Here is a 27923-nt window from a genome sequence, read left to right as displayed (position 1 = left end):
TCTGTAGTGTGTTTACCTCAGATAGTGGGATCTGTAGTTTGTTTACCTCAGACCTCAGATAGTGGGATCTGTAGTTTGTTTACCTCAGACCTCAGAAAGTGGGATCTGTAGTGTGTTGACCTCTGAGCTACAGTTCCACCCAGGCCTTGCAGCTGTCCAGGAACACACGGAATAGGCTTGCATTTTCACACACATTTTGTCTCTTTTCATAGCTTGCATTTTTATCTCATGTGTATCTAATATAGACGCTTGTATCCTCATCTCACCCCTAACATGATCCCCTTTCCCCTCTCCCCCGTTCACACACACACACACACACACACACACACACACACACACACACACACACACACACACACACACACACACACACACACACACACACACACACACCAGGCCTGACCTGTTTGACTACCGCCGTCTCCGTGAGGACGATCCCAAGCACAACCTTGGCCACGCCTTCTGCCTGGCAGAGCGCGAGCTGGGCATCCTGCAGCTGCTGGATGTGGAGGACATGGTGGTTCTCCACCCTGACGAGAAGTCCATCATGACGTATGTGTCTCTCTACTACCACTACTTCTCCAGGATGAGGCAGGGACAGACCATACAGAAGAGGCTGGCCAAGGTGGGCTACCTGGCTACTGTGTGTGTTTGTGTGTGTGTTTGTGTGTGCGTGCACGTGTGTGCGTGTGTGTGGTCACGTTTTACTTTTTGGTCGACATTGGGACCTAATGTCGACCCAAGGGTCCTCACAAGTTTACAGTCAATTTTAGGGTCAAAGGTTAGGGTTTAAGGCTTGGGTTACAATTAGCGTTAGGGTTAGGTGTAAAAGGTTATGTTTAGTGTTTGGGTTTAGGGCTAGGGTTAAGTTTAGGCAGTCCCCATGAGGAGACAGACGTGACAAATGTGTGTGTGTGTGTGTGTGTGTGTGTGTAAGGGTCACACGACGTCCACCACATGCCCCCTCTGGTGGATGTTGCTTAAATTACATCTGAGACTCCTGGGAGTTGAGATACTGACGCTACTGTTCCTGTGTCAGATTTGCAGACTCCCCATCAGCAGGACTCTCAGTGTGAACTTGGACAGTGAAACTGATCTTAGATCAGTACCTGTGAGCGTCTCTGAACCAGGGCAAGGCCTACCAGTCACAGTGGATTAGAGGAGTAAGTGCATGAAGCAGGGCAGGAGGTGCAGGGAGGGTGGCAGATGGGGGGAACAGCCAGACAGGCAGGCAGAGGTAGGAGGGGGAGGGAGGAAGGCAGATGGGGGGAACAGCCAGACAGGCAGGCAGAGGTAGGAGGGGGCGTGGTCCAGCTGCATCCCGTGTGTGTCCTGATGATGGCAGACAGGTGGAAGAGTGTTGTGTTGTCAGTGTGGTACCAGCGGAGCTGGGTGTTGGGGCAGGTAAGGCAGGACAGTGTTGATATGGCTTCAGCAGGTTCAGAGGACTGCAGGCGTACTACACAAACGTATGGTACTGTAGGTGTACTACAGTTGGACCTGCACAGCAGGTAGAGATGGTGTTAGTGTGGTACCAGCGAGGCCAGATGAGGTCAGCCTTAGAAGCAGGGCAGCATGTTGCTGGTTCGGTGGCAGCGGAGGGGACGGTGGTGATGTGATGTTCCTGGGGGGCTGTCTCAGCCAGCGGTGGAGGAGGAGACAACGCGGGAGACTCCTCAGACGCCGGCGGACTCCTGGTGACCCTCAGCAAGGCTCTGACGCTGTGGCCAGTCTGAGCAGTGTTAGAGCAGTGGGCCCCCAGCCAGGGGCGTGACAGGCTATGCTGTAGTGATGCACACTGTAGCTGGGGATGCACAGGGGGCCTTTCTGGGCTGAGAGAACACGCGTGTGCACCAGTATAGTGTGTCCTCTTCTCTTCTGTCCTCCTCTCTCTGCTCTTCTCCTCTCTACTTCTCTTCTCTTCTGTTCTCATCCCCTCTCCTCTCTTCTCCTCTCTACTTCTCTTCTCTCCTTTCCTCTTCTCTCTTCTCTTCTCCTCTGTTCTCATCCCCTCTCTCCTCTCTTCTCCTCTTTACTTCTCTTCTCTCCTTTCCTCTTCTCTCTTCTCTTCTCCTCTGTTCTCATCCCCTCTCTCCTCTCCTCTCTTCTCCCCTCCTCTCTCCTCTCCTCCACTCCTATCCCCTCTCTCCTCCTCTCCTATCCCCTCTCTCCTCTCCTCCTCCCCTCGCCTCTCCTCTCTCCTCTCTCTCCTCCAGATTGTGGGTCTGCTGAAGGAGCTGGAGGAGCAGAAGGCCGTGTATGAGAGCCTGGTGTCTGACCTGCTCCGCTGGATAGGAGCCAAGGTGGTCCAGCTCAACGACCGCTCCTTCCCCAACTCCCTGAAGGACATGCAGACCCTGGTCAGCGCCTTCAAGACCTACCGGATGGTGGAGAAGCCGCCCAAGTACCAGGTCAGAGGTTAAAAACAGCGTACAAAATTATCATTCAACTATCCTTTCATTCATTGTTAATCAATAATTTAATTAAACTGTTATTCAATTCATTCTGTCTGCACAGAATAACTGATTGACTAGATCAGGCATTCCCAAACTGTGAGGCGGGCCTCCCCTGGGGGGCCCCAAAGAAATTCAGGGGAGGCGCGGAGGGATGGTTAGAAGAAAAAGAAGGAAAAACATGTTTTTTTATTTTAGAATTTTCTATGGTTTTTATGAATGAAACGTGATTTTAAAGGTCTTTTTTTTTTTTTTATGGACAAATTTGGGGGGTTCGGGGGGCGGTGTGTCACTGTTTTCAGAGGGGAGGCCCACATTGATGGAGTTTGGGAACCCATGGACTAGATAGTTGGTTTAATGCCCCCCCCCCCCCCCCCTTCCAGGAGCGTGGGGCGATCGAGGCCCACCTCTTCAGCCTGAGGACCCAGCTGATGGCCAACAACCAGTGGGCGTACGTGCCCCCAGAGGGGCGGAGCCTCGGGGACATCGAGCGCAGCTGGGCGCAGCTGGAGCGGGCAGAGCACGAGCGGGAGGCCGCCCTGCAGGGGGCGTTGCTGCGTCTGGAGCAGCTGGAGCAGCTGGCGCAGAAGTTCAACAGGAAGGTGACGCACACAGAGGCGTGCTTTAACCGCTTGGTTACATTTGCTGTATTTACAAATGACCGTTCACTAATGGGTTTTTGAAAAGCCTCTCATTGGCTCTGCTCAATTCCAGTGGCGCCAATCAGATTCAATCCCATGACAGCCGACGCTATTTTGCAGGGCACTATTGGAAAAAACCTTCTGAAAAAGAACTTCTGAAACAGGACTTAATTGGCTTCCCTGTATGAACGTAATCCTGATGGGACATTCCCTGTATGCAAAGACATATTACCGAACAGGCCTACCGGGCCCCGGCCCAGGGGCCCAAGAGCTCAGGGGGCGCTTTGCATTTCTTGTCGCATAGTCAAAAGGCTTAGTCATTCATTCAATAACAAAGCCTCAAAAATCCTGCTGAAAAACTGAAGCAATAGCCTAAACATTCACTTTGAAGACGTCACAAGAAAGAAACCATCATGAGTGCCCTCAAGTATACCCCAAAATACCACAAAGTACCACAAAATACCCCATAGTACCACAAAATACCCCAGCAGTATCTGACCCCCAGGCTGTATGTGACCCCCAGGCTGCTCTGAGGGAGGGTTACAGCAGTATCTGACCCCCAGGCTATATCTGACCCCCAGGCTGTATCTGAGGGAGGGTTACAGCAGTATTTGACCTCCAGGCTGCTCTGAGGCAGGGTTACAGCAGTATCTGACCCCCAGGCTGTATCTGACCCCCAGGCTGTATCTGAGGGAGGGTTACAGCAGTATCTGACCCCCAGGCTGTATCTGACCCCCAGACTACTCTGAGGCAGGGTTACAGCAGTATCTGACCCCCAGGCTGTATCTGACCCCCAGACTACTCTGAGGCAGGGTTACAGCAGTATCTGACCCCCAGGCTGTATCTGACCCCCAGGCTGCTCTGAGGGAGGGTTACAGCAGTATCTGACCCCCAGGCTGTATTTGACCCCCAGGCTGCTCTGAGGGAGGGGTACCTGGAGGACACGCTGGGCCTGCTGAGGAGGCAGGGTGTGCGGGGGCTGGCCCAGCTGGAGGAGGCCCAGGGCGCCGCACGCCGCCTGGAGGCTCTGGAGACCGACGCTCTGGCCAGGGAGCCACGCTTCAGGGCCCTGAAGGACATGGCCGCCCTCATAGAGAGAGGGGACTACCACAGCAGGCAGCAGGTCACCAGCAGGTACGGGGGGGTTGAGCTGGGATTCAAACTCGCAACCTCTGAGGACCTGGCTTACTTCTGTAACTTTGAGCCGCCTCAAGACTGCAGTCCAAGCCTTTCTCCAAGGGATATGGTGCAAACGAAGATCTCTTCTCTTCTTCTCTTTTCTACAGAGAAGAGAGCATCACCCGACGCTGGACAGACCTGCTGCAGCAGCTGACGCAACAGAGGGGGCTTCTGGGAGATGTGGTCCGCACACTGAGCGTGCTCAGAGACATAGAGCTGATGTCCCAGGAGCTGAAAGAACTACAGGTGCAGAACCATTACAGAGACGCCATGTTGGGTTATTCATGCCCGGGCTGTGTGTTTACACAGCTACACAGTCTCTGGTCTCTCCTGGTCATGGTCTCTCTTTCTCGTCTTATTCTCTCCTCTTTCCGGCTGCCACTGCCTGTGTGTGTGTGTGTGTGTGTGTGCGTGTGTGTGTCTCACGTCTTCTCCAGACTGTAGCGGGGTCAGCAGAGCTGGGGAAGCAGCTGGCGGAGGTGGTGTCTCTCCTGCAGCAACAGGACCTGCTGGAGAGCCAGATCTCCTCCCAGGGCGAGGCGCTGGCTGCCATCAGCAGGGGGCGCCACCGGGATGCCCCCCAGGTCCAGAACAGGGTCCGGGCCCTCAGCGCCCAGTACGGCTCCCTGGAGGCCCTCAGCCGGAGCAGGTGGGTCAAGGCCAACCCTTTCCTTACCACCCTGTTCCACATTGGCGGCCACAAAACAGTCAATTTGGGGGATGGCGGTGGTGTAGTGTCTAATGTGTTGTCCTGAGGGTGGTTAGTCTATCTCGGTTTGAAGATTTGTTGTGCTACAGCGACTCCGTCAGGCGGTCCGATTCACGATCACAGGCTGGAGTGTCTCTCTCCTTTGCATCACCAGTCGACGGGGTTGTATGATGAATCTTCAACAGAAAGAATGGGGCAACTGGACAATATGTTGAGTGTCATTGGACTACCAGATTGGGAGAAAACAGGAAAAATCTGACAAATACATTTAAGACAAAACAATGAAGTGTTTGTGTAAACCTGGGCTAAGTGGTGCTTCCATGTCCCCCTGTAGGAGGAAGCAGCTGGAGGCCCAGCTGAGGCTGTTTGAGTTCTTCCAGGACTGTGAGGACCTGGAGGCCTGGATCTACGAGCGCTGGCTCCCCCTGCAGGCCACCGGCCTGGGCCGCGACCTCAGCCAGATACAGCTGGCCACACAGAAACACAAGGTCTGACTCAGCTGGACACACACACACATTTGCAGGCAGACACACACACACACGGGCACGCGCATATGCACACACACACACACACACACACACACACACACACTCATCCCTCTCTCTCTCTCTCTCTCTCTCTGGTGTCTCCCCAGGTGCTGGAGGCGGAGGTGCATTCCCATGAACCTCTGTGTTTGGAGGTCATAGGTCGCGGTCGGGAGCTGTGCTGCGGACGCCCCCCCAGTGAGCTGGCCATCCAGAAGTGGCTCCGGACCCTGAAGAAGCAGTGGACCCTCCTGAGGGAGGAGGTAGCCAATCACAAGAGCCGGCTAAACGCTGCCACCATCATCAAGCAGGTACAGTACAGGCGTATTAGTGTGTGTGTGTGTGTGTGTGTGTGTGTGTGTGTGTGTGTGTGTGTGTGCGTTATAGGAGGTCAGTGCAGTTGTGTGTCTGTGCTGAAACATATGTTCTCCTATCCTATTCTCTTTTGGTCTCTCCTCCTTTCCTCTCCTCCTCCTCTTCCTCTCCTGACCTTTCCTCCTCCTCTCCTCTCCTCTCCTCTCCTCTCCTCTCCTCTCCTCTCCTCTCCTCTCCTCTCCTCTCCTCTCCTCTCCTCAGTACTTTGCTGACGTCACAGAGGCCAGCTCCTGGTTGGCTGACAGGAGGCCACTGCTGACCAGCGAGGATTGTGGGAAGGATGAGTCCAGCAGCGGTGCCCTGCTACAGCGCCACCTGCGTCTGGAGAAGGAGATGAGCACGTTCTCCTCGGAGGTGAACAGACTGGGGGAGCAGGCCAAGGGCGCGGCCCAGGTGGCCCCTCTTACTGTGAGTTCACCGTCCATCACCTCCACAACACACTAACACTGAACATCACCACCGCACACACTAACACTGAACATCACCACCGCACACACTAACACTGAACATCACCACCACATTACACTAACACTGAACATCACCACCACAACACAGTAACACTGAACATCACCTCCACAACACACTAACACTGAACATCACCACCACAACAGAGTAACACTGAACATCACCTCCACAACAGAGTAACACTGAACATCACCTCCACAACACACTAACACTGAACATCACCACCACAACACACTAACACTGAACATCACCTCCACAACACACTAACACTGAACATCACCTCCACAACACACTAACACTGAACATCACCACAGTAACACAGGTCGGTTATGGGGGATAATATAATAAATGTTAGGAAAAACTATCATTTTAAAAACATATCTTGACTGACAGTATGATCAAGTATTATTCTTCTTCCTCACCGATCTTGAAGATATCACTTGAAAGCTCAGTCTCTCCTCGAGCTTTCTCTTTAGATTCCTGCATTACATGTGTGGTGAGTTTGGTATTTGCCATCCATTTTACTCCCCTTCGACCTTTCACCTCTGTGAATGTAGGCTGAGCCTCAGCAGAGCAAGATAGCCCAATACAGCGACTCCTCAGGCGAGGAGGAGGGGCCAGGGGCGGGGACATCACCTCGGGGAGGACAGACGGCCACGCCCTTCCAGAGACAGGCACTGGAGGCCAAGGCCAAGATCAGATACAGATTTCGAGGTACACCGGTTCTAATCCCACCCTTGGTTTGGTTTGGTTTGGTTATGTCTTTAGTTGTTGGAGGGCTCTGTGTGCTATGTAGCAGACTATGTCGTAGTCAATGTGCCAAACATGTTAGCTGATCCTTTGCACCATCAACACGCTTTTGAAACTATTCTAGTTATTGTCGTTAACAGAGCCGATGTGTGCGTTGGTGCGTGTGATGGTGTGTGCAGGTGTGAAGGTGAGCTGGGACCGTGGTGAGGTGGTGGCCATCCTGAGCAGGGACCACGGAGAGAAGGTCCTAGTGAGGGACAGCAAGGGAAACGAGCAGCTGGTGCCCCAGACCTACCTCAACGAGCTCCTGGCCACAGTAACCCTCGTTACTCTCCTCCTCATACTTCCTGGAGCAATGACACTACGGCTGCATTCCGAATCGCATACTACCCTACTATATAGTATGCCAAAACAGGATGTAGTATGTCCCAATACATAGTATGCCACATGCAGTATGGCAAAAATACCAGGATGTCCTACTACATCCGGTCGTATTTTGCAGTATGCAAGCCAGCAGGCTTTTCTGGCTATTCTGACCCACAATCCTGTGCGCAGCGGAAATGTGCATCACATGTGCGAGTTGACAGCTGTAGACGAATGTCGCGTTATGGACAGCGACGGATGTGGGCAAATTTCACGGCGCAATGTTATGACAAGGTAGTATGTCCCAATTGAATGCCTACTGCTTGCAAAGTACGTACTTTCTAAGGGCAGCTGGAGTAGGTACTGGTAGTAAGAAGTAGAAGTATGCGATTCGGAATGCAGCCTAGGTTTTAGGGCTGTCCAATAAGCCAGCATCAGGTGTGCATACATCTCCCTTTTTAATTATTGAAAAAAGTTTCTCTGAACAGGCCACGCCCTCCACACCATCTCTGCCCGCCAATGGCATGTCAGAGAGCCCAACCAGGAAGTTGAGTCGTCCTCGGCGTAGCCGTTCGATGCGCCGCGGTACGGCAGAGATCCAGTCGGCCTGGATCCCAGACACACATTACCAGAGAGACAGCATCCAGAGCACCCAGAGCAGCCTGGACCGGGACTACAATTCCCTACTCAACCTGGCCAAGGTGAGAAGGGAAACATGGGAAATTGAGTTTGATAAGCCCAGGTAGGACTACAATTCCCTACTCAACCTGGCAAAGGTGAGAGGGGGCTGGTGGGAAATACAGTTCGATAAGCCAAGCTATTACTACAACTCCCCACATAAACTGGTTTGGTAGAGCAGCACATTTGGGAACCTGAATGAAACCTGCTGTTAGTAGAAGTACTTATGTACTTAGTACTATGTAGTTAATATATTTACTTATAATGCTACACCATTCTAACTGGAAATGCACACTATATGCCAGTACCAGAGCTCATTTCACATGACACAACACCAAGAAACCTAACCAACATCTAGAATCGTATTCTGTAATTTGACAATAGGTAACAAGAATCTACATGCTCAAAGCTGTCAGTAGATGAGTGTGACGTGTGTGATGTGTGTGACGTGTGTGACGCGTGTGTGACGTGTGTGACGTGTGTGATGTGTGTGTGATGTGTGTGACGTGTGTGTGATGTGTGTGTGACGTGTGTGTGACGTGTGTGATGTGTGTGTGATGTGTGTGATGTGTGTGTGAGTGATGTGTGTGACGTGTGTGTGACATGTGTGTGACGTGTGTGATGTGTGTGTGACATGTGTGTGACGTGTGTGTGATGTGTGTGTGACGTGTGTGTGACGTGTGTGTGACGTGTGTGTGACGTGTGTGTGGTGTGTGTGTGACGTGTGTGTGACGTGTGTGTGACGTGTGTGTGTGATGTGTGTGTGACGTGTGCGTAATGTGTGTGTGATGTGTCCCAGTCTCGGAGAAGGACCCTGGAGGAGACGGTGCTTCTGCATCGCTTCTACAACACCTGCCAGGAGTTTGATTCCTGGATGGAGGACAAGGAGAGCGTCCTCCACACCTTCAGCATCTCCACAGACAGCATGGGCGTGGCGCAGGCCAAATTCCAGGTAGGAACACTCACGTTTCACTCATTCACAGACAGCATGGGCGTGGCGCAGGCCAAATACCAGGTAGAAACACTCACGTTTCACTCATTCACAGACAGCATGGGCGTGGCGCAGGCCAAATACCAGGTAGGAACACTCAGGTTTCACTCATTCACAGACAGCATGGGCGTGGCGCAGGCCAAATACCAGGTAGGAACACTCACATTTCACTCATCCACAGACAGCATGGGCGTGGCGCAGGCCAAATACCAGGTAGGAACACTCACGTTTCACTCATTCACAGACAGCATGGGCGTAGCGCAGGCCAAATACCAGGTAGGAACACTCACGTTTCACTCATTCACAGACAGCATGGGTGTGGCGCAGGCCAAATACCAGGTAGGAACACTCACATTTCACTCATCCACAGACAGCATGGGCGTGGCGCAGGCCAAATACCAGGTAGGAACACTCACACTTCACTCATTCACAGACAGCATGGGCGTGGCGCAGGCCCAATACCAGGTAGGAACACTCACGTTTCACTCATTCACAGACAGCATGGGTGTGGCGCAGGCCAAATACCAGGTAGGAACACTCACATTTCACTCATCCACAGACAGCATGGGCGTGGCGCAGGCCAAATACCAGGTAGGAACACTCACATTTCACTCATTCACAGACAGCATGGGCGTGGCGCAGGCCAAATACCAGGTAGGAACACTCACATTTCACTCATTTCTCACATTGAAGGCAGCAGAACTGGGCCTGTGGACACAGAGGAGTTGATTAAGGTGGTATAATGGCACAAGGTCATTTGCGATGATTTGCAAAAGGGGTGAGGGGATGGGATCAGCAGGTGGTCGCTCGGTTAGATGTCAACAGTGTTCGGACATTATCACGGGAGAGAGGCTAAAACATGCCCGTCCAGGGACAGGAGGTAGCATACTGGGTTTGGTCATGGTACTGTACGAGGACACGTGAGAGAGCAGCCCATGTGATTCTTGTTGATCACCAACTTTGTCATCATCCGAGAGGGAGGAAGGAGGGGGAGTGGGAGGCCGGTTGCGGGGGTAAAACTGGTTCCTGGGGTTAGATGCTGGTTACTGGGGTTAAATGCTGGTTCCTGGGGTTAGATGCTGGTTCCTGGGGTAGTTAGATGCAGCTGATAGGGTAGAATGAAGCCTTGGCAACTGACACTAAGGAGGAGAAATTTGGAGATGAGAGAAAATCAATCCTGGAAAAGAGAAAGAGGAAGTGAGGTCACCACTGGGATCCTCAAGATACACCACTGAAGATATACCCACATGTACACCCACATTACTATCTTATTAATATACTCACATTATTATCTTTAACCAATATACCACTCAAAATACACTCAAATGATTATCTTTAACCAATCATAGAATGACACATTTCCGAGACCACTGGAGAGATAGAGAAAGGGGAGGCAGTCTGGTCAGTTTGGATTGGGGTAATCTTCAGGTAGTAAAAACAAACACCTCTGACCTTGGAAAACAAAAGAGAAGATAGTGGAGATTGAGAAAGAGAAGGTGGTGGAGATTGAGAAAGAGAAGATGGTGGAGATTGAGAAAGAGAAGATGGTGGAGATTGAGAAAGAGAAGATGGTGGAGATTGCCCTCAAACTTTAAACAGATTGAGCTCTGACACGATCTGCTTGTCTGTAAACATCCCAGACAGGAGGAATCAATTCTCAACAAATGATCTGACTCCACAATCAAATGAGTCTCACAGAGGACATATCAGAGAACAGAATCTCAGGACTTTGAAAATCAATCCTGAAATAGAGCATTGATCAAATAAATATCACCACAGGAATCGAGATGTTTTGTAGAAATTCAGGTCCTTGTGGAACTGTCGTCCTGTGTGTTCCAGAACTTCCTGACTGAGTTGGCGAGTGGGAGGGGCCAGCTGGAGGCCCTCAGCGCCCTGGCGGACGAGCTGGTGAGGAGCAGACACAGCGGACAGCGCCAGGTCCAGGCCCGGCAGGGACAGCTCTCACACAGGTAAGTGACCTCATCCTTAGAGAGGACACACTGCTTACAGATGGTCAAGATGGTCTCCACTCAACCTCAACACTCTACTTAACCTCAACACTCAGTTATCAGGAGCAAGTAGAAGAATGTTAGTCAAATACAATATTAGTAGAATAATGATATTAGTCTAATATAGTATTAGTAGACAAATGTTATTAGTCCAATACAGTTTTAGTTCAAGAATGTTATTAGTCCAATATAATATTAGTAGACAAATGATATTAGTCCAATATAGTATTAGTTCATTATAGTCAATTATAGTTAAAGGGTTCTCCAGTTTCCAATGGTGCTTTTTAAGGTTAAATATGGTTTATGCTTTATTTATGGTTAAATAAAGAGGCATGAATCTTCTACAGTGTTTTATAACAGCTATGCCACTGTCTATTTTTTTTCTACGACCATTTGATTCCATATCATCTTACTATCACCAGTGATCCCTAACAACTCTGCCTCTGTTACCTGTTTAATATCCATGTCTCCTATAGTTAAGTGTAAGATTGGTGGAACTTTTAATGAATATTTCGAGCCAAATACCACACCTTTAGTCTTTCCAATATTGAACAGACATCTTAACCGTCTGTTCCCCCTCCCGGCCACTAGGTGGGAGTGCATCCAGCGCCTGAAGGACGAGAAGGGCCGCGAGCTGCTGAGCGGGGCTGACGTGCGGTCCTTCCTGCAGAGCTGTGAGGAGGTGCGGGGGCAGCTCCAGGAGCAGCTGGGCGGGCTGGACGCTGTGGACTCTGGGGCCAGCCCCGGCATGCTGCAGGTGGAGGAGAGGAGCCAGGCTCAGTCCCTCAGGGACATACTCACCCTGGAGAGGAAGATCGCCTACCTGAAGAGCGTGGCCAAGATGTGAGCGCCTAGATGTCTCTGCTTTTCTTCAAACTGGGGTTTATTTTTGTTTTCAAATGTACAGTATACATCAGTATATCTCTCACCAGATAAGTAATTCTTTTTTTTTTTACAGGCTCGTAGCCCACAGAGTAAAAACAGTACATTACATATAAATATAAAAAGAAAAAAATACATTTAGATAGAGAATGACTCACTTTACCAGTTTGGTGTTCCTTTGAATACCAATGCCTACATCTCTGATTTACCCAGTGTGAAATACGTATGAATCTGTCCAATCTTGGCTCCTCCCTCTCGCTGTGCCACAGGAAGCAGGACGTGAGCCCGGCGGAGAGTGCGGCCATCTTGGCGGAGGTGCGCGGTCTGGAGGCGCTGCTGCAGCAGGTGAAGCGGCAGGCCTCGGAGAGGGAGCAGAGCCTGGAGGAGGCCAGGAGGAGGCAGACCTTCGAGCTGCAGACCAGGGACCTGCTGCTGTGGGCCGGGGCGCTTCGGGAGCGCCTCCTGGAGGAGGGCTCTGGTATGGACGTGGCCTCGGCCTCGGCCCTGCTCAAGGACAACCAGGACCTGCGGCTGGAGATAGACGAGCAGAAAGACAGGTGAACACACAGGCACAGGCACATGCACACACACACACACACACACACACACACACACACACACACATACACACACACACACACACACACACACACACAGGAACACACACATAAGCACACACACACACACACACACACACACAGGAACACACACATCAATCAATCAATCAAAGCTTTATTTATATAGCACATTTCATACCCAGAGGCAACACAATGCGCTTTACAGAGAACAAGGGAGGTGGGCATACAACCCACTCTCTACATATTCCAGAGGGAAGCAAAAAAACAGTAATCACCCGGGGGCCAGATAAGTGAGCTGTAAAAATTCTTCCCTGACCCCTCTCAACAAGGCGATCGAGGAGTATGTTTGTCTACCGGCTAAGAACATTTATAAAGCAATACATTACATTAAATTACATTTCAGAGTAAGAGAAGCTAAAAAAGCAACATAGGAGAGAGGACATTCTACAGACATGCTACGACACCCACAGCAGACACGGGGGTATCTATCGGACTCCGGGAGGTCTGCTGGTGACAGTGGGGCATCCACTGGACCTGGTTAGAAGATAGGAGGGAGAGAGAGAGGCACTAGGGAGAGGGAAGGCAGAAAAGGGTTAGTAGCACAGAGCCATACAGACCACACAGATATTGAAACCTGGGGCAAGCTCCTGGAATATATCTGTCTAATGGCTAAGAACATTTAAAGAACAATAAATTACATTAAATTAATTTTTCAGAGCAAGAAAGGCTAAGAGCATCAGGTCCAGGCCTAAGCCGGATGTGGACTGATGTGTGTATGTGTGTACGTGTGTGTGTGTGTGTACTAAATACTACGACATCCACAGCTCCACAGCTGACACGGAGGTATCTATCGGACTCAGGGTGGTCTGCGGGCGACAATAGGGCATCCACTGGACCTGGTTAGAGGATAGGAGGGAGAGAGAGAGGCACTAGGGGAGGCAGAAAACGGTTAGTAGCACACTGAGCCATTGAAGCAACACAGCTGTCAGAACAGAACAAGCCTGTTTCAGGGTAACCAGCTTCTGTACACTACTTGATATACATACAGTGCATTGCAGGATAAATACCAATGTATACAGAGGATTCACAGGTAGGTTTGAGGCTGCCTTTCTGTGTCTCAAGGTCCTAGCTAGTGATTGTAAGCTAGGTCGAAAAGGTACGTCTTGAGGTCTCGCTTGAAGACCTCAGTTGTTTCGGCCCTTCTTAGGCATTCCGGTAGGGTGTTCCAGAGTTTGGGGGCATAGAAACTAAAAGCTGCCTCTCCGTGTTTCTTGGTCCTGGCTTTTGGAACTGTTAAAAGTTCAGTACCTGAGGATCTGAGTTGTCTGTTGGGCATGTACTAAACAAGCATGTCTGAAATATTCTGGTGAGTGACTGTGGAGAGATTTATAGACAAGTAATAGTATTTTAAAGTCTATTCTAGAGTTGACTGGTAACCAGTGTAGTGATTTTAAGGCTGGTGTGATGTGTGCCCTTCGTCTAGTCTTAGTGAGGACTCGTGCTGCAGCATTCTGTATCATTTGTAGCTTAGAGATTGCTTTCTTTGGTAAGCCTGATAGTAGAGCATTGCAGTAGTCCAGCCTGCTTGTGATGAAAGCATGCATTAATCTTTCGGTGTCAGCCTGAGAGAGAAAGGGTTGCACCTTGGCAATGTTCCTTAGGTGGTAAAAGGATGTCTTTGTAATATTCTTGATGTGGTTTTCGAACATAAGCACACACACACACACACACACACACACACACACACACACACACACACACACACACACACACACACACACACACACACACACACATCACGCATACACATGCACACTCCAAACAGTAAAGCTGATGCTCCAGAAAACTCAAATTTCAGTCGTTATTTTGAATGTGAGGGTCAGAGCCAAAACATCATATCCCGTCCATTGTGATCAACTCCATTAATTGTTGTGCTGTGCAACCTTCAATCAATCAATCAAAGCTTTATTTATATAGCGCATTTCATACCCAGAGGCAACACAATGCGCTTTACAGAGAACAAGGGAGGTGGGCAGACATCCCACCCCTACATATTCCAGAGGGAAGCAAAAAAACTGTAATCACCCGGGGGCCAGATAAGTGAGCTGTAAAAATTCTTCCCTGACCCCTCTTAACGAGGCGATCGAGCAAGCTCCTGGAGTATGTTTGTCTACCGGCTAAGAACATTTATAGAGCAATAAATAACATTAAATTACATTTTCAGAGTAAGAGAGGCTAATAACATCATAGGAGAGACATGGCAAACATTGGTGTATGTCTGTGTGTGCATAAATGTGCCTGGGCCCAGATAGAGGCAGGGTCAGGGGTAGGATCGGGGTAGGAAAAGGATACGGACCCGGGTTAGGGTGAGGGGAAGGGGATCTGAGCCCAGGACTGGTGTATGTCAGTGTGTGTGTGAGTGTGCCTGGGTCCAGGTAGAGGCAGGGGTCAGGGGTAGGGTGGGGGTAGGAAGAGGATACGGACCCGGGTTAGGGTGAGGGGAAGGGGGCAACCTTATTACCAAGCTGAGGGAAATACAGCACACCCATGCGTAGATCCACATAAAAGGACATGTCTGGGCGCGCCCGGCTAGCTCAATGGGCTGGGGCGCGTACCATGTAAAGGTTAGTCCTTTCTGCAGCGGCGTGGGTTTGAATCCGGCCCACGCCCTTTGCTGCATGTCTTCCCCTCTCTCTCTCTCTCTCTCTCTCTCTCTCTCTCTCTCCCTCCCACCTTTCCTGTCTGTCACCTACACAGTCCTGTCATAATAAAGCAGAAATGCCTTAAAAAAGGGAATGTGTGTGTGCCTCTGGCAGGCTGCGGGACCTGGACAAGCTGGGAGCGTCCCTGGAGAGGAGTGCAGGGAGCAGGGGAGGAGCCAACATCCGCCATACCCTGGACAAGCTGGGCTCTGACTGGACCGAGCTGGACCGGCTGTGGGCCAGTAGGAACCGCAGGCTGGAGCAGGGGGTGGAGCTACAGAAGCTCAACCAGGAAGCAGACCGGATAGACGCCTCCCTGTCTGGACACGAGGCCCGGCTGAAGGTCAAAGATCTGGGGGTGAGAATGAGACGAGATGCCGTACAGCCGTTAGAGACGTCAAAGCTGTGGGATCGAACGCCAACCTTTTGTATGGGAACCCGAACGTCCGCCGCGAGACCAAAGAGGAATTCCCCCAGAGAGCCGTGGGCAACATACAGTAGGAGCTTTCCATCTGCAGGCAGGGCTCTAGACCTCTGATACAGTCCCACTAAAGACCAGGGGCCTTTCAAAAATGGAAAATAGACGCACAAAAAATCTCCGATTTATAAAACGCTGCGTATCACAGCCCATGTTGACTTACGCCATGCCAACGCCAGCTGCCCTTTATGAATCACAATCAACACTTAACTTGGCGCACGTGAACCCGCGTTCTGATCACACCCCAATTAACGCCCCAGGCCTCTTCCCTGTGGAGGATATGACCCTCTGGTGGGGCGAGGTATTTTCATCCTGGCACGTTCCTCGCCCCTCACCCTGTCTTTCTGTTGTAAGTGTCATGATGCCAGGATGTGGAATGGCTCTCTGTGCATAACCTCAGACTAAGGTGAAGTAGTAGCTCTAAGCACAGAAAGAGGATGACCTAACCCTAGTACTAGCCTTAACCCTAACCATTAACCCTAATGTGTGTGTGTGTCCAGGACTCTGTGGACAGTGTCCACAGCCTGCTGGGTAGACAGGAGGAGCTGGAGGACCTGCTGAAGGCCCTCGATCTCCAGATCTGCCTGTTCCACAACCGGAGCCATGACATCATCAGCAAGGGACACTTTTCTGCCAAACTGTAAGACCTGATGACCGTGTCCTAGGAAGTTAACCTACTGTATGCTACCAAACACAAGCTTGACTACAAGTCATGATAATAGAAGAAAGTAGTATACACATAACCTATCCCATGCATAAAGTGTGAACTGTATGTTTTCATAGAATGTTATATGAACTGTGTATCCTAATAACATTCGTATAATAACATTAATAACATTCTTCTAACACCTTAACTCGTAGGATCCAGGAGAGGCTGGAGGGCATTGAGGAGCGTAACATGAGGCTGGCCGACTCCTGCAAACACAGGAGGAACCTGCTGCTGGCCTCCAACAAATACCAGGTACCCCCACGTTCCACACAACTGGGACTATTAACACCACGTTCCACAGCACTGGGACTAATAACACCACGTTCCACAGCGCTGGGACTAATAACACAACGTTCCACAGTGCTGGGACTAATAACACCACGTTCCACAGCGCTGGGACTAATAACACCACGTTCCACAGAACTGGGACTAATAACACCACGTTCCACAGTGCTGGGACTAATAACACCATGTTCCACAGAACTGGGACTAATAACACCACGTTCCACAGCGCTGGGACTATTAACACCACGTTCCACAGCGCTGGGACTAATAACACCACGTTCCACAGAACTGGGACTAATAACACACCTTTTGCTGTAATTTCCCACTGCTGAAACACCAAATTTCCTCCTAGGGGCATTATTAAAGTTTAATGAACTCTAAGATTAATGAAGTTTAATGAAATTCACTGATACAGGACACAAATCCTCTACATCAGTCTCAATATAGATCACATCATGTACAATATACAAATAAATTAAAACATATATATACACATATACACACACATACCTATTAAAGTTCCTGCCTGCCTCTATAGTCCTATATAAATAATATGTCATATTAAGCAGTTTGTTTTGTGAGATGAACAGACCAGGGCTGAGTTTCCCAGAGGCATCGTAGCGCTACGTTCATCGTAAGCTATGGCGTTCATCAACGCGCTACGATGAACGTAGCGCTACGATGCCTCTGGGAAACTCAGCCCAGGGCTGGTTTATTGTGGTCTCTGAGTCTAGTCTCATGGTGCGTTGTCAGTGAAGTGGCACTGCGCTGTCTCCGCGTCCTCCAGGAGTTCCAGCGGGAGGCTGACGAGGTGCTGCTGTGGATGGAGGAGAAGTTCAAGGTCGCGGAGGATGAGTCGTACCGGGACCCCACCAACGTCCTCCGCAAGCTGAAGAGGCATGAGGCAGCAGAGAAGGAGATGCAGGCCAACCAGGTGTGGCTGGACAGACTCAGTCAGGTAAGAAATACAGTGTGATTGGTTGATTGATTGGTTGATTAACTAATTGATTGGTTGATTGATTGGTCGATTGGTTGATTGTTTGATTGATTGTTTGATTGATTGTTTGATGGATTGGTGGATTGATTGATTGTTTGATTGGTTGATTGGTTGATTGATTGATTGATTGATTGATTGGTTGGTTGATTGATTGATTGATTGATTGATTGATTGATTGATTGATTGATGATTGAATACATCATATAATTCAAAAACACCTACAGCCACAACTGGCTAGCTTATGGCTGGGCTCCACTGTGTCTGTCAGCGTCCGCCTCAACCATCGGCCATCAGATGCTGAGGAAATGAATCCATTAGAATTAATGACAGCGGCTCCATTGCAGACGTTGTGTTCGACGCCTGCGTCCGACGTTAGAGAATCACAGGTTCATTTCTTGATTTTTTACGGACGCTGACAGTTGATGCTGACGGACGCAGTAGAGCCAAGGGGTTAGTCCGTAGAGCATGAGACTCTTAATCTGAGCGTTGAAGGTTCGAGCACCACTTTCAGCATAGCTAAACATTTCTTGTACATGGTACCGGTATCATGCACTTATGACAAATAAACAACATTAATATTATTATAGTCTCTGCTCAAGCTGAAGAGCATCCGTTAGCTAGCTAAATTACCACCATGTGAATATGAGAACGTGGGCCTTTAGCTCAGCGAGCCAGCTGCAGCCAGCTGTAGCATGTCCTGCTGTGTGTGTATGTCCCAGCATGTCCTGCTGTGTGTGTGTGTCCCAGCTGTAGCCAGCATGTCCTGCTGTGTGTGTGTCCCAGCTGTAGCCAGCATGTCCTGCTGTGTGTGTGTGTCCCAGCTGTAGCCAGCATGTCCTGCTGTGTGTGTGTGTGTTCAGCTGGCTGAGGAGATGCTGATAGAGGAGCACTACGACAGCCCGAGCATCCGGAGGAAGGCCTCCCAGGTGAGCGGCCGCTGGTCCCGTCTGCAGACCAAGATGGCGGAGCGCGGAGACAAGCTGAGGCAGGCCGGGCAGCAGGAGCAGCTGATGGAGCTACTGCAGGTGGGAGGGACCGGGGTGCAGAATGAGTGCTCCCCATACTGGGGACTCATTTAGGTGCACTTGATTCATCTCACCTGTTCTGAGATGATCTCAGTGTAAATGAAGCCCCTCCTGTCCAGGATGCTAAGGTGAAGATCGAGGCCATCCAGCGGATGCTGCAGAACGCCACCAAAGGTCATGACCTGCGTTCCAGCCGCCAGCTGCTGAAGGATCACCAGCAGCTGGAGCAGGAGGCGCGGGAGCTGGCGGACAAGATCAACGCCATTGTGACTCGCGCCAAACACCTCGCCACCAACCACTTTGACTCCCAGAGGATCCTCCAGGAGACCGACACCTACCTCAAACTGTATGTCTCTGTGTGTTTATGAGGGGTGGGGAGAATTTGTCTGTATATGTGTGTTTTCTGTCTGTCTGTCTGTATGTCTGTCTGTCTCTCATGAACGTGAGTTTGAGAGCAGAGCAGAGTATGAATTTCCATGACTATGAGTAGACAAATAAGGAACCGTTCTCTTGTGTTCTCACAGGTTCAAGTCCTTGCAGAAGCCCCTGGACCAGCGTCGGGCCCAGTTGGAAGCGTCTGTGATTCTGTATGGGTTCTACCACGACGTGGACCTGGAGCTGAGCTGGATCAAAGAACATCACCTCTCTGCCGGATCCACCAACTATGACAAGTCCCTGGCCGGGGCCATCAAGCAGCTCCAGAAACACAAGGTACAGTAGCAGGCTGTCTTCTCAGTGGCCTTGGGGTTAGAACGTCTGCCCTGAGATTGGGAGGTTGGGGGTTCGATCCCATGCCTCCCTGCTTGGCACTCAACATCAAGGGTTGGATTGGCTCTAATGGTGCATTCGTTTATAACTGGGAGGTGGCAAATTGCGACTTGCTACTAGGAATTATTAAATAAAACACCGCATGAACTCGCACTTCCTCGTCGCAAATTCAGATATGTTTCTCAGCCCCCAGTTGCTCGAATGCACTAGATATAACTAGGTAACTGTGATATAATGGTATATAGCTCGAATGCACACAGGTCGGAGGTAGGTATTTTGCCACTTGCAACTTGCCACCTCCGACCACAAACGAATGCACCATTAGTCCCTACAACATACTAGCGTCATGTCCAGCGGCTGTACTTGTACATCAAGCTGCCTCACGCTAAGGAATCAGGAGACAGGCTCCTGCCACTAGGCTCAAGAACCATTGGTGCTCAAGGCTTACTTAGTTACTTTCTCTACCTGTTTTTGTTATGTCATGTGTTTTCTGTGTCTGTACTCATCTGTCATCTACTACTACTGTATATCGGTCATCTACTATTATCTTTTGGACAGCATAGTGGCTTAGAGGCTACAGTAGCACTGTTGCCTCACCGCAAGAAGGTCCTTGGTTTGAATCCCCACTCCTTCCGGTGTGTTCTTCAGGATGTGTGTTCAGGTGGAGTTGGCATCTTCTCCTCGTGTTTTTGTGGGTTCCACCAGGTGCTCCAGTTTCCCCCCCATCGTCAAAGACATGTATGTTAGGGTTCATACTCCTGTCAAAGACATGTATGTTAGGGTTCATACTCCTGTCAAAGACATGTACTGTATGTTAGGGTTCATACTCCTGTCAAAGACATGTACTGTATGTTAGGGTTCATACTCCTTTCAAAGACGTGTATGGTTCATACTCCTGTCAGTGCCCCTGACCAAGGCACCGACAAAGATCTGGAGTTGGTACCCAGGCGCTGTGCTATGGCAGCCCACTGCTCCTGGGGTTAGGATGGGTCAGATGCACAGGAGGAATGTACCAAGGATGATTAATAAAGTGGACTTGTCTTCTTCTGTCTTTCTTTCTGACCTCAGGAGCTGCAGGCGGAAATGGCTGCCCACAGGCAACACCTGACCCGCATCCTGGAGAAGGGGCGGAGCCTGGGGAAGTCCAGCCAGCAGGAGGGCGAGGAGGTGCAGCAGAGGAGTGCTCACCTCACCGCCGAGTGGGAGGCTCTGGAGGAGGCATGTGAGAAGAGAGCTGCCCACCTGAGCAGGGCCGTCACCAGACAACAGGTACAGATACCTCGGGGGGATTTGCAGCTTTATAAAATGAAGTGTGCCAAAATCAAGTGTGCCACAAGTATTTGATGGTATTGTTTGGTCTAGCGGTAGGGTTCCCACCCTGAAGGTGGATGGTTCAGTTCTCCCCTGGCTCAGATGTCTGGGGTTCCCACCCTGAAGGTGGATGGTTCAGTTCTCCCCTGGCTCAGATGACTGGGGTTCCCACCCTGAAGGTGGATGGTTCAGTTCTCCCCTGGCTCAGATGTCTGGGGTTCCCACCCTGAAGGTGGATGGTTCAGTTCTCCCCTGGCTCAGATGACTGGGGTTCCCACCCTGAAGGTGGATGGTTCAGTTCTCCCCTGGCTCAGATGACTGGGGTTCCCACCCTGAAGGTGGATGGTTCAGTTCTCCCCTGGCTCAGATGACTGGGGTTCCCACCCTGAAGGTGGATGGTTCAGTTCTCCCCTGGCTCATTTGCTTGCTCTTGTCTAGATTCTGCTGGACTGCGCAGAGCTGGAGAGCCGTGTGTCTGAGACTCTGGCTCTGGTCAGGAACGATGAGTACGGCAAGAATGAGCTAGCCACACAGAGCCTCATCAAACAGCACCAGGTACACCAACACTGTCCACTCCCTCATCAAACAACACCAGGTACACCCACACTATCCTCTCCCTCATCAAATAACACCAGGTACACCAACACTATCATCAAACAACACCAGGTACACCAACACTATCCTCTCCCTCATCAACCAACACCAGGTACACCAACACTATCATCAAACAACACCAGGTTCACCAACACTATCAACAAACAACACCAGGTTCACCAACACTATCAACAAACAACACCAGGTTCACCAACACTATCCTCGCCCAGGCATTCCCTAGCTACACTGCTAGTAGTTTGATGTTGATAGAAGATGAATGCCTGTTAAACAGATGGAGAAGAAGCTCTTCCCTCCTCTCCTCTTTTCTCCTCTCCTCTCCTCCCAGGTGATGGAGGGGCAGCTGGAAGTGGTGGAGGTGCAGGTGGAGGAGCTAGGTGAGCAGGTGGAGCAGGCCGTCCATGACTGGGGTCTGGAGGAACTCAACAGGCCCTTCAGCCGCCTCAGCACCCAGAATACTCAACTACAGCACAGCGCCGCCCTCAGGTAGGAGGACCAAGTGCAGCGTTTCCATTTACAGCACAGCGTAGGAGGGCCAAGTGCAGGACCACCAATTAAAGCACATCGCTGCCAATGAGACTTTTTGAGAATTAAAAGAACTCATTGAGAACTAAGATCTCTTTTTCAAGAGAGACCTGACCAAGAGGGCAGCATACAGTAAAACATACCTTTGGGATTCATACACACAAATTAAATGTATAAATGTTGTTTTGTTGTCTCCTCAATGGTGGATATTGTATCTCTGTGGACATGTTGTTGTGTCCGTCTCTGCCAGGGGCAAGAAACTGAGGGAAACGCTGCACCTGCATGAGTTGAGATGGGAGTGGGCGGAGCTGGAGGACTGGATGGCCCAGCAGAGGCTGACCGCCGGCTCCGACGACTACGGCAACGACTACGAGCACATACTGGTGAGAAACTCCGCCCACCCAGCAGGCCCATGTCGTCCACGCAGTCCGGGTCCGTCAGGATTACGGTAGGGGGGCGTCCCGACCTCCTGGGCGTCATAGTGAGGCCGAGTTCCTGCTCCCGTCCACTGATGGCCTTCCTGAGGGCATGGTCCAGGACTATGATGAAGAGGAAGGGGGCCAGGATGTCAAACTCCTCTACTGTTTCCATCTGGGATCACCACCTTGACTCTTGTACCTGTGTACATGGTCTCTATGGCCCGGAGTAGATTAGGAGGGACACCGTAGGCCTTAAGTATCTTCATCATTATGCCTCTGTGTATCAAGTCAAGTGCCTTTTTGAAGTTGACAGAACTGTCAGGTTGTTCTTTTTCACCTTCGTGATGATTCTCCTGATGATTCACACTGTAACACTGCTCTTTCCCTCCCCTGGGGCACACAGCTGTTGCGGGGGAAATTTGAGGCTTTCCTGAAACAGTTGGAGGCGGGGTTGGACCGAATGCAGAGCTTCAAGGAGCTGGCAGACACCCTGATCCAAAACAAACACCCCCAGGCCTCCATCATCAGAGACATGCAGCATCAGCTCCGGTACACACAGCATCATACAGTACTACAGTATAAAGCACTATGCAGTACTATAATACACTACACAGTACTACACAATACTACACCATACTACTAACTAAACTAGAGGGGCTTGCACTCAGACTCAGAGTGCAGACCTCCGCGATCATGGATGTATTATAAGAAGTGGATAAGGCATGCAAAGATGGCGGCCCATTCAATCCAATGAAAGTTGCTCAGTGGCGCATGAAGCAAGCCCCCATGGCCAGGAACAGCCAGTTTTTGGCGTAGTGGCCAAGCTCGGTATTGCAAGTGGCGCCAAGAACCTGAAACCTATGAGGAAACTGAAACCTAAATCCCCCACTACACTGAAGTTACAGTAATATGGGTACTGTAGACCCACCTATGAATGAATCATAGTCAAAATTTACTGGTGAGTTCCTTGGCCCATGCTGCACCCCTCCACCGAGTCTCATGCATATCGGGCCGGTAGTTTTGTTTAATCCTGTCTGCCTACAGACACACACACACACAGACAGACAGACATACAGACAGACACGGGCGAAAACATTACCTTCCGCCCTGCAGGGCTTTGCCCCTGGGGCGGAGGTAACTATACTACAAAATCCATCCACCCACCCACCCAACCACCCACCCATCCATCCATCCATCCATCCATCCATCCATCCATCCATCCATCCATCCATCCATCCATCCATCCATCCATCCATCCATCATCCATCCATCCATCCATCCATCCATCCATCCATCCATCCATCCATCCATCCATCCATCCATCCATCTTTTACTTGGCCTATTGATCTGTTCTGAAGCAGTCTTGTAGGATGATGTTTCTGTTTTCAGAGCGTTGTGGGAGGAGCTTCAGGAGCAGGCCAGAGAGCGCCAGACCCGCCTGCTGAAAGCTGAGGAGTGTCACAAGGTCTATCGAGACCTGAGCGATGCGCTGGGACACATCCAGGTACAGCTGGCCCACCGGACTGCCTGGCTGCATACGTTACAGAGCTACATGGCAAACTGGGGGATTCTTTAATCAGGGAGCTGTGCTGAGAACACCCTTTATTAATTAACTTGAAATTGACATATAATCGTATTAATAACTAATAATAGTCTCTCTCCTCCCCTCTCCCCTCTCCCCTCTCCCTGTGCCCTCGTTCAGGAGAGGCACAAGAGCATCCCTGATGATGTCGCCAGGGACCTGAGAGGTGTGATGTCACAGCTTCGTAAACATGAGGCGCTGGTCCATGAGCTGACAGGGATGGAGCAGCAGGTACCTACCAGTACCAGACCAGAACCACTGACCACCACTGGACCAGACCAGAACCACTGACCACCACTGGACAGGACAGCCATCCATTCAACTGCATGTTATTAAGATAGGGCATCAGTGATCTAACAAGTAAAAAAAAAACCTCTCCTCTCTGTCCCTCTCTCTCTCCCCTCTCCTCTCTGCCCCTCCCACTCTCCATGTCTCTCTCTCCCTCCCCTCTCTGTCCCTCTCTCCATGTCTCCCTCTCCCTCCCCTCTCCTCTCTGCCACTCCCTCTCTCCATGTCTCTCTCTCCCTCCCCTCTCCTCTCTGCCCCTCCCTCTCTCCATGTCTCTCTCTCCCTCCCCTCTCCTCTCTGCCCCTCCCTCTCTCCATGTCTCTCTCTCCCTCCCCTCTCCTCTCTGTCCCTCTCTCTCTCTGTCTCTCTCTCCCTCCCCTCTCCTCTCTGTCCCTCCCTCTCTCCGTGTCTCTCTCTCCCTCCCCTCTCCATCCCTCCCTCTCTCCTCTCTGTCCCTCCCTCTCTCTGTGTCTCTCTCTCCCTCCCCTCTCCATCCCTCCCTCTCTCCTCTCTGTCCCTCCCTCTCTCCGTGTCTCTCCCTCCCTCCCTCCTGTGGTCATAGCTGCAGGAGCTGCTGGACGCAGCTGACTCCACCCTGGACCTGTGCACCCCCATTATGAGGCTCCGCCTCCAGGACCAGCAGCAGGAAGTGGTGGAGAACTGGGAGAGGCTGCGTCTGCATATGGACCAGAGGGAGGAGGAGCTTAAACTGGCGCGCCAGCGATACCTCTTCCTTAACACGGTACATTGCGTACAGTAACACCACTACGAGACTCAGATTCATCTCAAGTTTTTTGGACTATCTTGGATATGTATTTTTGGTATAGTTAATCTTAGGTGTATACTCTGTTTTAAAATGAAATATACTACTCTCATTTTTCGGTGGTTCGAATCCCGGCTCCTCCTGACTACCTGTCGAAGTGTCCTTGGGCAAGACACTGAACCCCAAATTGCTCCCAATGAGCAGGCAAGCGCCTTGCATGGCAGCTGCCGCCATTGGTGTGTGAATGGCGCTCCGGGCCAGTGTAACAACTGGATGGGGAGCGCGTTACAAATGCAGTACCTATACCTATTTACAGTGATGTGGAGTAAGCAGTGCATTAAAAACAACAATCAGGCAAGAGAATAAAATGAAATAAAGACAAGGTAAAATCATACAATACAACAGGTACTAGAGGAAAAGAACAGGGTAAACCCAGTCAATTAAAACAAGTATAATCCAGAACTAAGATGATCTAAAAGTAAAAGTAAAAAATGGATTCGGGGAACTACTGTAAGGAGTCCAATTTATTGAAGTGGATTTAAAACAGAGGTAGCTGTGAGAAAATCCTTGAGCTGCTGGTTAACTAAGGATTCGAGAATTTTGGCAGCACAGACAATTTTGAGATCGGCCTATAATTATTTGGGTCACAAGTATCACCGCCTTTTTAATCAACCCTTGACAGCTCAGCGATGAGAGGAGCAGAGAGACCCCCCAAAAAAGGATCTAGACTATCTTCTCCAATAGGTTTCTTAGGGTCAATTGTGAGGAGTGATTTCAAGACTATGTTTGGAAAGACAGAGTCAAATTCAAATTTGGAGATATTTGGGCCAATGGCATTTCTGATTAACAAGAGGCTCTTGGTATTGCTTTTAGAAATAATCTGCTTGTTGATAGTTTTCTAGAACTAAGTCAAACATGTAGAAATGTTTGCGCTCTTTATGCGAGGCTTACCACCGAGTCAGCCAGGTGCGAGAGGCCAGTGAGAAAGCCTGCACACTGACCCACTCTCTCACTTCTCTCACTCTCACTTTTGTCACTTTTCCCACATTTTGTACACTATGTAAATACATTTTTTCTACTTCTGCACCCAGAAGCCTTTTATGTATTTTTTTTGTTTTTCTCTCTTTAAGCCCAGTCTTTCCTGACCCCCCTTCTCTCTTTCTCTCTCTCTGTATCACAGGTGCAGGACTACTTCCTGTGGTGCAGCCAGGTGCTGAGCGGCATGTCGGCAGAGGAGAGCATCAGAGACCTGGTGACCTGCGACCTCCAACTGGCCCAGCACCAGCAGCTGTGGGCAGAGATGATGGCTCGCCAGGAGAGCTACGACCAGGCCCTGGCCATGGGACATCAGCTGGTGGAGCAGGACAAAACCCATGCCAGAGAAGTGAGGGGGCAAGGTTGGGCATAGGGTGGGGTCGGGTAGGGAAGGGTAGGGTAGGGTAGGGTGGGGTAGGGTAGGGTAGGGTAGGGTAGGGTAGGGTAGGGTAGGGTAGGGTAGGGTAGGGTAGGGTAGGGATGGGATGGGAAGGGTAGGGTAGGGTAGGGTAGGGTAGGGTAGGGTAGGGTAGGGTAGGGTAGGGTAGGGTAGGGTAGGGTGGGTAGAGTAGAGTAGAGTAGAGTAGAGTGGAGTAGAGTAGAGTACAGTAGGGTAGGGTCAGGTTGGGTAGGGTCGGGTCAGATACAGTAGAGTCGGGTAGGGTAGGGAAGGGTAGGGTCAGATAGGGTAGGTTAGGGTAGGGTAGAGTCAGATAGGGTAGGGTAGGGAATGGAAGGGAAGGGTAGGGTCAGGTAGGGGGGGGTAGGGAAAGGAAGGGTAGGGTCAGGTGGGGAATTTAGGCTTAAGTGTTCCCAAATGTACAAAAATTTGCATTGAGTGAATACCGCCATGCCGGAACACTTCCCCAGTGTCAATGGGGTGAACATTTGGTTTTCTGATTTCTGATTCATTCTGATTTTCAGCTTGGTCCCATTTTTCTTTAATATTACCCAGCAGGGGATTGAACCCCAACCCCTCTAGAAGGTCCTGTCTGAATGAAGGACAGGTAAAGTGTAGTGTGTGTCCCCTGCTTGCTCAGGTGAAGGAGAAGCTGCACTCCTTGCAGGAAGAGAGAGACAAGCTGCACGGCCACTGGGACAGGAAGCAGAGTTGGTTGGAGGGCACGCACCTGGAGCACGTCTTCTACAGGGACACTGAGAGCATTGAGAAGATCACCAATTCACAAGAGGTCAGAGAACCTTAACTTTTATTAACTTACTCTTAGGCTAACCATAACCATAACCCGAACCATAACCCTCTGGTTTCTTCTGTCAGATCCTGTTGAAGAATAGTGATCTGGGGACAACAGTGGATGAGACGGAGGGACTGATCAAACGCCACGAGGCCTTTGAGAAGTTGCTCAGCACCCAGGAGGACAAGGTCTGGTTGGCTGCGATTCTGTCCATCACTGCTTGATATAAAGTGCACTCTAAAATGACACCCTCCTCTCTTCCCTTCATCGAGAGTATCTCATTGATCTAAGATGAGTTGATCAGGGCCCATGTCTCAGCCTGCTGGACCCCAGTGCTCTCTCCCTGTCCTCCAGATCTCATCTCTGAAGGAGCTAGTTGAGCGTCTGAAGAAGGAAGACCTCAGCCGGGAGAAGGCTGTGAGGATCCGCAGCAAGCTGAAGGCCCTCCTGGAGAGACGGGATAGGATCAAGAAGCTGTCAATCAAACGCAAAGAGGAACTGGGCATCTCCAGACTGCTGAATATCTTCAACCGCAACACTGCTGAGGTAGATTGGTAGAACTAAACATCTGTGGTGGATAGAGCTAATGGTAGTAGAGTGCTAACAAGCTAACACTCATAACTGGTGGTGGATA

The 27923-nt window shown here is 50.5% G+C and overlaps 1 protein-coding gene across 1 annotated transcript in view; it reads left to right on the top strand.

Moving 5' to 3' along the window:
- Window positions 1–27923, top strand: part of sptbn5 (spectrin, beta, non-erythrocytic 5) — a gene marked incomplete at both ends in the record, with an annotated part of 62145 nt that overhangs the window by 5067 nt on the left and 29155 nt on the right. Inside the window, 35 exons of the mRNA XM_084451285.1 lie at window positions 397–625; window positions 2217–2411; window positions 2837–3055; window positions 4008–4228; window positions 4381–4519; window positions 4711–4922; window positions 5317–5470; window positions 5617–5817; window positions 6083–6289; window positions 6904–7060; window positions 7276–7412; window positions 7948–8160; window positions 8937–9089; window positions 10968–11098; window positions 11729–11980; window positions 12289–12576; window positions 15414–15657; window positions 16278–16417; window positions 16639–16738; window positions 17559–17729; window positions 18629–18793; window positions 18913–19139; window positions 19318–19504; window positions 20630–20830; window positions 21311–21427; window positions 21813–21970; window positions 22260–22392; window positions 22832–22977; window positions 23818–23932; window positions 24131–24241; window positions 24861–25040; window positions 26242–26445; window positions 27137–27286; window positions 27373–27477; window positions 27644–27835. Of these exons, the coding sequence (XP_084307411.1) occupies window positions 397–625; window positions 2217–2411; window positions 2837–3055; window positions 4008–4228; window positions 4381–4519; window positions 4711–4922; window positions 5317–5470; window positions 5617–5817; window positions 6083–6289; window positions 6904–7060; window positions 7276–7412; window positions 7948–8160; window positions 8937–9089; window positions 10968–11098; window positions 11729–11980; window positions 12289–12576; window positions 15414–15657; window positions 16278–16417; window positions 16639–16738; window positions 17559–17729; window positions 18629–18793; window positions 18913–19139; window positions 19318–19504; window positions 20630–20830; window positions 21311–21427; window positions 21813–21970; window positions 22260–22392; window positions 22832–22977; window positions 23818–23932; window positions 24131–24241; window positions 24861–25040; window positions 26242–26445; window positions 27137–27286; window positions 27373–27477; window positions 27644–27835 (6154 nt within the window). The remainder of the gene's footprint in view (window positions 1–396; window positions 626–2216; window positions 2412–2836; window positions 3056–4007; window positions 4229–4380; window positions 4520–4710; window positions 4923–5316; window positions 5471–5616; window positions 5818–6082; window positions 6290–6903; window positions 7061–7275; window positions 7413–7947; window positions 8161–8936; window positions 9090–10967; window positions 11099–11728; window positions 11981–12288; window positions 12577–15413; window positions 15658–16277; window positions 16418–16638; window positions 16739–17558; window positions 17730–18628; window positions 18794–18912; window positions 19140–19317; window positions 19505–20629; window positions 20831–21310; window positions 21428–21812; window positions 21971–22259; window positions 22393–22831; window positions 22978–23817; window positions 23933–24130; window positions 24242–24860; window positions 25041–26241; window positions 26446–27136; window positions 27287–27372; window positions 27478–27643; window positions 27836–27923) is intronic.

The sequence above is a fragment of the Borostomias antarcticus genome (assembly GCF_949987555.1).
Source record: "Borostomias antarcticus genome assembly, chromosome: 16".
Taxonomy (NCBI): domain Eukaryota; kingdom Metazoa; phylum Chordata; class Actinopteri; order Stomiiformes; family Stomiidae; genus Borostomias; species Borostomias antarcticus.
Note: the sequence above shows the minus strand (reverse complement) of the source record. Positions and strands in the feature narration are given on the sequence as shown.